At 38.7% G+C, this 11,424-nt stretch overlaps 1 protein-coding gene across 1 annotated transcript in view; it reads left to right on the top strand.

Moving 5' to 3' along the window:
- vwa5b1 (von Willebrand factor A domain containing 5B1) overlaps positions 1-10,160 on the top strand; it is a 35,452-nt gene extending 25,292 nt beyond the window's left edge. Inside the window, exons 17-22 of the mRNA XM_026920705.3 lie at positions 156-293; positions 1,520-1,651; positions 1,903-1,971; positions 2,141-2,210; positions 3,594-3,714; positions 8,076-10,160. Coding sequence (XP_026776506.2) covers positions 156-293; positions 1,520-1,651; positions 1,903-1,971; positions 2,141-2,210; positions 3,594-3,714; positions 8,076-8,702 — 1,157 coding nt within the window. The 3' untranslated portion in view covers positions 8,703-10,160. The remainder of the gene's footprint in view (positions 1-155; positions 294-1,519; positions 1,652-1,902; positions 1,972-2,140; positions 2,211-3,593; positions 3,715-8,075) is intronic.
- Positions 10,161-11,424: the final 1,264 nt, after the last annotated feature.

Raw genomic sequence — 11,424 nt, forward strand, 5'->3', positions numbered from 1 at the left:
TAATGAGATGATACACTTTCTGTAATCAAGTGTAGTGTTTCGAGTAATCTATATTGGGAGATCTGGTCTGTTCTTTAGTCTGCATCGATCTCTCTGTGTCTCCAAGCTGTCCAAAAAAAGTGTGAGTAATCACGTGACTCTTTTATTTCTCTCAGGTTCCGGGAGGCGCTATCAGCTGTACGCCATGCAGACTAGCAAAGCTTGCAACATCCTGAGCAAATACACAGCCTTCGTGCCCATTGATCTAGACAGCAATGAATATTTACCTACTTCTATTGAGTATCTATACACTGGTGAGTCACATCTTTGTTTCCTTGATTAGATTTGAACTTTCTGTCGATATGTCAGTGCCTCTGTCATGAGAGTTAATTTAAACCCTGAGCTTCTCCCAGAGCAGACCAGGTCTGATCTTCAGTACCCTCATGTATAGTAACTGAGGATCAGACCTGGTCTCCTCTGAGAGAAGCTCAGGGTTTAAATTAACTCTCATGACAGAGGAGACCAGGTCTGATCTTCAGTACCCTCATGTGTGGGAAGAACAGGAGTGGACTTTGCACTTATTCTATAAGAATAAAATAATGAAGTTATGTCAGCTGTCTGATATATAAAGTCGGTTTTTGTCCTATTTCTGCAACTGTTTGCAAGATGTCAGATGCTGAGTTGATCCCTTATTGGGTCCCAAACTACTCATCTTACCAACTTCATGTGACCTGATTAGAGCTTTACATCAAGACAGGGCTTACTTCAGAGCAGAATTTCGATGAGAGTCTTTGGCTATACTACTTTCAGGAATGATGACTTGAGATGTATCTGAGCTGATGTATGACATGTACATTTAAAAGGTTCTTGCTAATTCATACCTGAAAGCTCTGTCTATGTATTAGTATTACATGATTTTCAGGGTGACTCACAGCAACTCTGGGACATGTTCTAAAGTATTTTTCTCCTTTGACGCAATAATGTTTTATCCCCATTTTTAACCAGAAAATTCTACAACTATAGCTTCAAATGAATGTATAACAGTGTTAAATATATATGTGTGAGTAGGAAAAGCAAGAAAAGCTGTTAAAGTGCCCACTTCTAATAAGCTAGTGCAACAGCAGATAGCAAAAAATTAGCCTTAGTTTCTTACATGTTCCTTCATGTACATTTGAATTTAAAGACAACTTAATACATACTGCATTATATCCTAAATGTAATTTAAGAGAAAGTCAGCAGTGTTCAGAAAATAAAAATCTCTAAAAATTCAAGTTCGCGTGCTGGAGGACCATTTCCCATGGGTTTGAAAAATCTCCTGATTTCTGAGCGTTTAAGATTGGCAAGTATTGCTAATTAGTGGATGCTTGCAGCGGTCCTTGTTTATTCCCTGAAGAGAAGCAGAAGGGAAGATCGCCAGGCTTTTTGACTTTTAGAGTACATGGTTCTCATGTGGGAAGAATGCAGGAATTAACTCCAAAATGCAAACACTCCCAACTATCCTAATTAGTCAATGCTAATATCAGTCTGTGGTTATTCTCAGGGGAAGAACGGAAGGGTAGCTCACATTCGAGCCAGCGTTCAGGAAGCAGGAAGAGCCGTGGTTATTCGGTGGGTTTGGGCCACTCACAGTCCGGCTGCCTGGCTGAGGCTGAAGACCAAACAACACCAACTTGTAAGATCATCTTCATCTGTCACAATATCACTTCTGGCCATTACTGAAACCATTCACAATTTTTAAGTCTCATATTTTATATTTAAATCCAAAAGTGTATTATATAACATCCATTGCACTCATGTACACATAACATATTGTATATATATATAGTTTTCTATGTTGGAGAAAGTTGTCAAAATATAGGCCTGTATCAAATGAAATGAATGAAAAAATCTAAATCTAATCTAATCTGTGATTTTTATACCCAGTTGAAGACAAAGCCTCTCCTTGTAGCACTCCCTCATCAGCTGGATGGGAACGGTTCAGCTTCACAGAAGGTATGGTTTCCTGGCACTACAGCAGTAATAATTCTGAAAGCACTGTTAAGTGCACACACACACCACAGGGAGTGGCACTGCTGCTTAAACTGAACATCCATCCATCTGTGACTATCCTTGAGAACAAGTGCTGGAGGCTAACCTGCTGCCACTGCTCTCTCTGTTTCAGCCTCTCAGAGGAGTCCCACGGTGTCCTCCGACCATTCGCAGAGATCAGTGGAAAGCCTCTTCTCAGCCAGGTGGGTATGAGAGACAGAGATAAAGAAAGACCACACTCTGAGTCGTGGATTGATGCAAAGATGGAGAACCACACAGTGTGGGAGAGAGATATTGGAAGAAAATGACAGATCGCCAGTTTTTATTGCATTTCTCTCTGCTTGTAAATGTCACTCAATTTTGAGAGGAAATAGAGGAAAGACTAGTGACAAAACCCTCAAAAAAAGTCCAATACCACTTGACTTGGCTAACCACAGACTGTGGCAAGGAAATTACCTGCAGTCTTTTCTTGCAATGCAAATGGATGCAGATGTAAATTCCATTGCAAACATTGCCACCAGACGATCTACACTCTGATTATTCAGTACTTGTTTTTTTTCCCTCCCAATGGTGAATTTTCATTGCTTTTTGAGTGTCGTTGTCAGTCAGTCAGTCAGTCAAATGAAGCAAGTCCAACGTGGAGAGGGTTTCCATAAAAGATGGTGCAGTAGAAAAGCGTTTACTTGACCGTCAAATAATCTCAAGTTCATGGATGTAGATGTAAATTACATTGCCAACATTGCCACCAGCTTAGTGGTTCTCACTGTTGCCTCGCATCTCCGGGGTTGGGGGATTGATTCCTGCCTCCGCCCTGTGTGTGCAGAGTTTGCATGTCTTCCCTGTGATTCGGGGGTTTCCTCCGGGTACTCAGGTTTCCTCCCCCTGTCCAAAGACATGTGTTATAGGCTGATTGGCAATTCCAAATTGTGAATGGGTGTGTGATAGTGTGTGCGATTGTGGTTTGGCACCCTGTCCAAGGTGTCCTCTGCTTTGGGCCCCAAGTTCCCTGGGATAGGCTCCAGGTTACCCCATGACCCTGTGTAGGATAAGCAGTACAGAGAATGGATAGATGGATGCATATTGCCAGGAGACAAGTTAATCTACAATTTGATTATTTCATACGCATTTTTTCCCCTCTCAGTGGTGCATTTTGATTGTTTTTTAAGTGCTGTTGTCAGTCAAAAGAAGCAAGTCCAACATTTATCACAGTTATCCATGCCCAGGAGCCCCCAAGCACAATTTACAGTATAAATATATATAATCTTGTATATATTTTCTGTGTTTTTTCTGGGTGAATCAAGACCTAAATGTGTTGTTGTATTAGAATGTGTTGTATTATGTGCTGTATTAGAGTCTGTGCTGTATCTCAGCACAGCTGTGTCATATAGCTGCATTAGATTCTCTAGTCAAATGTTTGAGTCAAACATTTAGTAACATGTAAGCTCACTCTGAAGGTAATCTAAAAGTGTGCTGTTTACTGAATAAGAACCAGTTTGAAGATAAATTATTCCAGAGACTCGTGTCGTGAGGAATGAGGTTTGCCTTTGGTGGCATTTCATTAGATGTTCTCCCTTCTTTTCTCTCAGGTTGAGTCTCACCAGAACACGGCTCCTGACTAAAGCAGCCCGGGGCTTCATGTGCCGCGCACAAAGCAAAGCTGATTCAGTGGGAGAGAGTGATAATGACAACAAGGACTACATCCCTCTGGTTCGTATTGTTTCTTGTGTCAATGACTCTGGCAAAAACAAAACAGCAACAACAAAAAACACAGTCTCAAATGGAATAAAATCCAAAATATCAAGGCTTTGCAAAAATCTGAATTTACCAGGACGTTTATGCTGCGTCCCAATTCGCCTACTTATACTATGCACTAAAAGTATGTACTCTTTTTGTGATTAAATAGTACATACTTTTGAGCGTGTAGCAAAAGAGTATGCAAGTACTGCGACATCCTAAGCAACACGTCATGTAACGGAAGAGAACGTTGCTGCCTAGTTATGCACACTGACGCCGTAAACAAACTTCTCATTGCATTTCAGCCTTTTTTCATTCATTATTCCTTATATAATTTATACTATGTAATTTAATTTACCATTCAGGGTCCCTGGAGAACTAGTGGTTAGGCCACAGCCCGGATCCAATTCCCGGCCAGGGAACCAACCCCGGCCACTGGGGTTGCGTGCAACAGTGCGCTCTCAGTGCCGGTCCCAAGCCTGGATAAAAACTGGGGAGGGTTGCGTCAGGAAAGGCATCTGGCGTAAAAACTGTGCCATAAAAATCAAATACGTGGACCAATGATCCACTGTGGCGACCCCTAAGGGGCGCGGCTGGAAGAGGAACAATATCAATTTAATTTACCATTCCTTTGATTTATTTTTCCACATTTCATTTATATCTCTCTAAAATGCGTCCTTGAACTCAGCGAAGCAAACCGTCACAAAACTACTCCTCCTTCACGCAAGGAATTGTGGGCAATATTAGCTAAAAGTGTCCATGGATCCACACTTTGAAAATCTACCAGAAATAGTAGACCATCCAGGGACCATTGGGATACTTATTTCAACATACTATGATTTGGGACACACTAATTCTAATCTCAGATACTGTTTAGGACAGATGGTAGGCAAATTGGGACACAGCATGAGTTATAAAAACACAAAACATTTTCAGTCAACACTTAAGTACACTTAAGAATTCGGGACTAATGTTTAGCTAAGTGTTTCGCTAGCATAGAATTGGTAAATTTGAATAAATGGTAAATCAGCTACATGCTGTTCATATTAAAGTATTAAAGCAAAAAATTCTCTTTCTTCTCCCGAGAATAAACACACTACTACACTATTAGCATCAACTAATTAGCAAACCTCTCTTCCTCAGAAATAGGAAAGTATTTAAGTGTAAGAGTAATCTTGTCTAGAATCTAGGTAATTATAGTGACAGCCCTCATGTAAACATGAAACAGATTGCTGTGTAAACAAATTAAATTAAATATTGAACATGAAGTGGTTTTTTTTTCCTTTATGAAAGATTTCACCAAGAAAAACAACTCTAAAGCTCTAAGAAAACCCTAGGGAGAGTTTTTTAGAGTTTGGGTTGACTGGGTAAAATATGATCCAAAATGTTCATGACAAAATAATAATAATAATAATAATAATAATAATAATCTGGTCTGCACCACAGTGGTCATAAAACGACATTATAAAATATTTTGTTTCTCAGAAATGCTCAGATGGATTGGAAACATGTAGTCATCTTTGTTTTTTTCAATCTTTCCATTTTTTTAAAAAAAATTTCTATTAAGGTATCAAAATTTGTTTACAGGTGTAATGTTAAAAAAACTATCCTAATTAGCTGAGAATATATCAACCTCTAATTGTGACATTCCTCAGGATAGTAATCTAATAAATTTTTCTAGTCAGCACTGTGAAATGTATTGATTGCAGGCTGAGTTTGATGCACATCCTCCTGTGTGATTGGTAGTGAAGCTTAACAAAATCAACAGGGATGATTTATGAGGAAAAGGCCCCAGAAATCGACTATTTGTATCTATTTGTTTACAGATCAGTTCAGCTTTGACTACAGATTAGTTAATACTATTAGAGCATGAAAATACTGTAATCTGATCAATCAGTGTTTCTACACAGACACTGCAAAAGATCCAAGGATTTAACAATTACTGAAAGATTTTAGCTTTAGGCTTCTGGTTTGCAATGGAAAGGGAATTTTCTAAACATAAAAAAAATGCAATATTCCACAAACATGAGCATCTCATTGAGTTTTTTCTGTTTTTCTGAGAGTCTTCAGGCTGAAAAGCATAATAAATACAGCACCGTCTCTCTGTCTGTAAGACATGCAGTGTAGAAATACAGCGTATAAATTACATACGTCGTTGTAGGTGTACTTTCATTATCACTCTGTGACTCCTCCTCCTCCCATTCACCTGACCACGCCCTCTGTGCCACATACACTGCTGCCAAATGTAACAACATACCGAGCCTGTAGACATTTACTATGCTGGAATTTTCTAATAACAACAAAATGTTTTCCCATAATAATCAGATTTTTTTCTCATAATAATAAGCTTTCTCGTAATAACGAGATATTCTCTCATAATAACGTTATGCTGCTCTTGTTATAATGAGATTTTTCTCATATTAGTGTGAATAAGCTTTCTTGTAATAATATGTTCTCTCATAATAACTTAGTGCTTTTCCTGTATTAACAAGATGCTTTTCTCGTAATAATGAGATACTTTTTTTTTTTTTTGTAAAAATGAAATGATTTTCTCGTAATGTTTTCTCATAATAATGATATTTTCTAATAATGACGTAACGCTTTTCTTGTAATAATGTGACGCATTTCTCAAAAAACAAGATGCTTTCTTATAATAATGAGATATTTTCTCAAAACAACATGCTTTTCTCGTAACAACGAGATACTTTTCTCGTAATAATGAAATGCTATTCTTGAAATAAAGTGATGACCTTCTCACTTTATACTTTACTATACTTATAGTTTATACTAGATACTTTCTTGTAATAACGAGATATTTTCATAATAACATGAATTTTTTCGTAATAAAATGATGCTGTTCTCGTAATGAGGTAACGATGCTTTCTCACAATAAAAAGATGCATTTTACCGTGATGTTTTTTCATAAAATTAGATGTTTTCTCATAATAATGTAATGCATTGTGAATAACAAGATTTTTTTTTCATAATAACGTAATGCCTTTCTCTTAATAACATGTGTTCTCATAATAGTGAAAGACTTTTCTTGTAATATTAATATGGTTTCTGATAATAATGAGATGTTTTCTCATAATAACGTTATGCTCCTCTCATCATAACGCATTACGTTTCTTGTAAAAATGTAATATTTTTCTTGTAATAACACAACACTTTTCCCATAATAGCTTGATTTTTTTTCTCTAATTTAAAAGAATGGTCTTTGATCTATATGCAAAAGTTAGCACACCCTAACTAGTGTGTTAGGCTTCAGTGATAAATATTTAATTTCAGGTAGTATTTCCTTTTCTGAAACATTTTCTTGCTTGTTGGAATTTTTTTTTTGTCCGTTTTCAGTTTTTTTTTGCCTGCCACTGAAAATTTTAGTCTTGCATGTAAAAGTTATATGAATTTGTACAAAATAATAGAACACAATGGCAGAAATTGTCCAGCCGGCTCACACTGACTGCTTCATGATGTAGGCGCTCATAGTGGGCGACTGTCAAATCCAAAGTTAAATGTCAATTGGTCTCTAGTCCTCTCAGGCTGAAATGACGTTGACAACCAGGCAGCGCTTAGCTCTAATGATGTACGGAAAAAGGACACACTGAAAAATATATGCACAGAAGAAGAAGGGAAACATGGTCGGTACAGTTTCTTCTTCTTCTTCTTCTTCTTCTTCTTCTTCTTCTTCTTCCTCCTCCTCCTCCTCCTCCTCTTTTTTAAGAAAGAGCTGGAGATTTTCTCTCAGTGACAGCCTAATTTCTACTGGATTCAAACTTATTGACGTTCTTGCAGCCTACAGCAAAACAAAAACCACAACACAAAAACGAAAAACACAAACACACCATAATCATCATAGCAAAATTAAAAACACAACAGGCAAAACTAAAACAAAACAGCAAAACTAAGAACACGACAGCAAAACTAAGAACACGACTGCAAAAAACATAAATAAAGCTTTGAAAACCAAAAACACAAGCTTAAAACCAAAAACACGATGGCAAAAAAACAAAAATACAACATCAAAAACCGAAAACACGAACGCAAACCTAAGAACACAACAACAAAAGTGAAAAAGACATCATTTTAAATCAAAAGCAGAACAGTAAAACTAATAAAATAAAACAGCAATCTAAGAACACAACAGAAGACTAAGAACACAACAACAAAACCAAAAATGTAACAACAAAGCCGGCTGTAGTCTACACCAGGCTTCTGTGCATATCAGATTGAGACGCTGATCACAATGGACGACTTTTGGCTAAATTTCCTGTCAAAATTAGCAAGTACCTACGGCTCTCCCTCTTCCTTCCTAACCTTACTCTTGATTGTTGCAGGTGTCTCTGCAGCTGTCCTGTGGTGCATTTGTCCTTGACGCTGCCTTGTGTGAGGCCATAAATGTCCCCATGGACAAACTGAAGTGGACGTCGCCGTTCACCAGCCACAGACTCAGCCTCCCCCACCTTTCCCACTCCAGCAGCAGGAGAACCGACAGTCTGGAGGTCCAGCACAGCTATTCGCCTCCACCTAAAGACTCCGATCTTTCTGAATCTGAGGACATGGTGCCTCGCAGCCCCCGAACCGAAAGCAGCTCATCTGGTTTGGGTGAGGCGTCGCTCTCTCCCAGCTATTCACAGTCCGACAGTGGACGGGGATCCGATTTGGGAACCACAGAGACACCAGTCTCGCCTGGAGGCATGCAGAAGATGGTGCAGGAGCCAGAGGGCATGGTGTGGGCTACGGCTGTGGCCTTGGCGTGGCTCGAGAACAACTCAGCAAGCTACTTCATTGAATGGGAGCTGATCGCGGCGAAAGCAAGCCTGTGGCTGGATGCGCAGGTGGTGCCCGAGGGACGAGAGCTGGGGGCGGTGAAGGCGGCGGCCAATCAGCTCTTCATCATCCTCAGACACTGGGATGAGAACCTGCAGCTCAACATGCTGTGCTACAACCCCAACAGCATGTAGATCTATAAAGTACGTTATTGGCTGGTGATTTTGTTGGGATTTTATCCTGTACAGCATCATATGTCTGGTTTTACTTGATCCACACTCCATGCAAGTTGTCAAACCGTTGGTCTGTCAGTTCACTAAAAACTGAACGGAATTTAAAATGACATTAGTGATGTGATAATTATACGGTATGCTGAGCTCTTACACCTTTTTAATTCTTTTCCTTTCTTTTTGGAAACAAAGGCACCACATTTTAATTTGTTCATCATATTATCAAAAATGCTGCAGTGCTGCAATAGGTTCTATGGAAGGCCTAAAAGATTAGTTTCATTAAAAGCTATTTCTGGGCACATTAAACTCTGGTGCACCGGAAGACCTAAAAACTGATAATTTGATGGTAAATTATTCATAACCAAGGTTATATGCAAACCAGTATATAGTTGTGACAGCTGATGTGGATTCTGTTGGCACATCCACTCAGGGATGTCCACGCTGACATCGAAGCATGCTATCGTTTGTTAACATTCCGTCTTTCAAGTTGCAGAATCCAAGCAGGATGTAACCGGAACGTGTTTGTGTTCGTCTCGGAGCATATATATATACTGTAAATGTATTTTTATTTGTTGGACTTGGTTTGACTTTTGGTGTGATTGCTGCTTTCTGTAATGAGTAAAGCAGATCTCGTGTACTGCAAATAGCTGTAAACACGGCTGTTTCTTCAATGGTCATCATCTTACAAAGTTCCTACAGCATTCTATGGAAATTCTTTTAATTAAGGCACTGAAGGATCAAACCTTTTAATGAACGCTTGCTCTGTTGTAAAAGGCAGCAGTATTATATTGTATTTACCATGCAGTGTTATTTTATTGTACTTGGAGACTTAATAAGATGTCAAACTATTGCTGAGACAGCACTTCCTGTCGAGTGCTCTCCAGTCTTAAGTGCCTGACCCAGCCGAACTTCTCCGATGAACTATGATACGTTTTTTTTTTCCTGTAATGCCACGTGAAGTTTATCTCTTGTGTGCTGTTTACTAGTGTATTTATGAAATCTGTGAATCTGTTGTTGCTGAATTTCGCCATCGTTTGATTGCCTTAACGTGTGGCAAATCGTATGTGAATTCCACGAAATTTCTGCTGAGTGTTATCCACATGATTGACTGTTTTTATTTATTTATTTATTTATTTTTTAAATTTTCCATACAAGATTGTTACTGTCACTCAGGTATCGCTGCTGTGTAGCTTGAGTCCCTGTGGTGAGCATGAGTCTGTTGATGCATGAGTTCGTCTGAGAGCCACCGCTGATGTGTGACGTTTTGCTTGTGAATGTGGCCGTTGACTCTTCGCGTGAAAAAACGTGAACTCTATGTTTGAGGTCAATCGTGTTTTTCCAAAGTGGTTATCAAGCGCTTGTCAGCTCGCTGTAGTGCCTCTTGTGCAATGACGGAGTGTGTAACTGCATGTAATAAAGTCTTGCTGCTGAGTAAATGATGAGAGAGTGCATCTGGTTATTACAGCACCACTGTCACTGTCAGTCACAGGGTTGTGCTGCTAGAGGAAAAGAATCAACAATGAGGTGAAGTGATATGGAGTTATTTTCCTATAAAGACATGTCTTGAAGTTTTTATTCTTCTATACCACAGAAATTTGCCAAGGCTAACAATTAAAAAAACTTTTTAAAGGATGACACATTGTACTTTTTATCCAATTATAGTTTAATGTTGTGGAACCTGAGTGAATCTAGTTAGTTCCTGTTGTCACATTTGCCACTTTCTTTCTTTCTTTCTTTCTCTCTCTCTCTCTCTGTCTTTTGAAGTTAATGAGACAAAAACAACACACCTTGTCATGTTAAGAAGTAACCACAAAGCACACATTCCTCTAACCTGAAGACTTTACGGCTTTACTTTCGACTGAAGAGCTGACACTAGAGACTCCTTGCATAAATGTTAAATAAACATCTCACAGAAATCCTGCCCAATCAGAATCGAGAATTCAACAGCGCTGTGGTATAATAACTCATTAACAACTTAGCTACTTTGCTGTCAAACAGAATGGTAGATGTAATGATTGAATGTTTACATTTCTTCCTATTCTTCTTCTTCTTCTTCTTCTTCCATAACCAGTCTAGCTTGTCATCATACGCTTTAATGAGCTGTTCTGCGTCTCACATTATTGTTCAGTTCTATAACTAAAGACTTTAATTTTAAACATTAGTGGTTTTACAGCATTCTGGACAACAAGAACATGGCATGTTGTAATAAAACATAACAAATCCTTTCTTCCACTTGCTCAATCTCAGGCTCTGTTGAAAAGCAATACATTTTATTACCAGCAGATGCTGCACCACACTTTGACAAGTGGAAAAGAGATGGAGGAGTTGATATGGTTGCAAAAGGATGTATCCTACAGTACATTAGAGATTCAATTTAGGCCCTAGCTTGCCTTTCTTTCTGCATATGGCCTGTATTTCAAACACTGAAATTTATGTGTGCTAACCTAAAGAAGTGTCAAACCTTTGAACACAGAATTTTTGCCCTTTATTTCCATCTACACCTGGAATGTTGTCTTGGTAACTGTAATGCACTGCAGTCAATTTAAAGGGTCAGTTTGTAATTTTTAGAGCCCTCTGCTCCCTGCAACGACAGTGAAAACGTTGACAAGCCTTCACCTTTCCCTCAGTTGAACCCATCTATTCTGTTGAAATTATGTTTACTTTGTGGGTTGAGCTTTAAGAGGAA

Source organism: Pangasianodon hypophthalmus, chromosome 16 (genome assembly GCF_027358585.1).
Source record: "Pangasianodon hypophthalmus isolate fPanHyp1 chromosome 16, fPanHyp1.pri, whole genome shotgun sequence".
Classification (NCBI taxonomy): Eukaryota; Metazoa; Chordata; class Actinopteri; order Siluriformes; family Pangasiidae; genus Pangasianodon; species Pangasianodon hypophthalmus.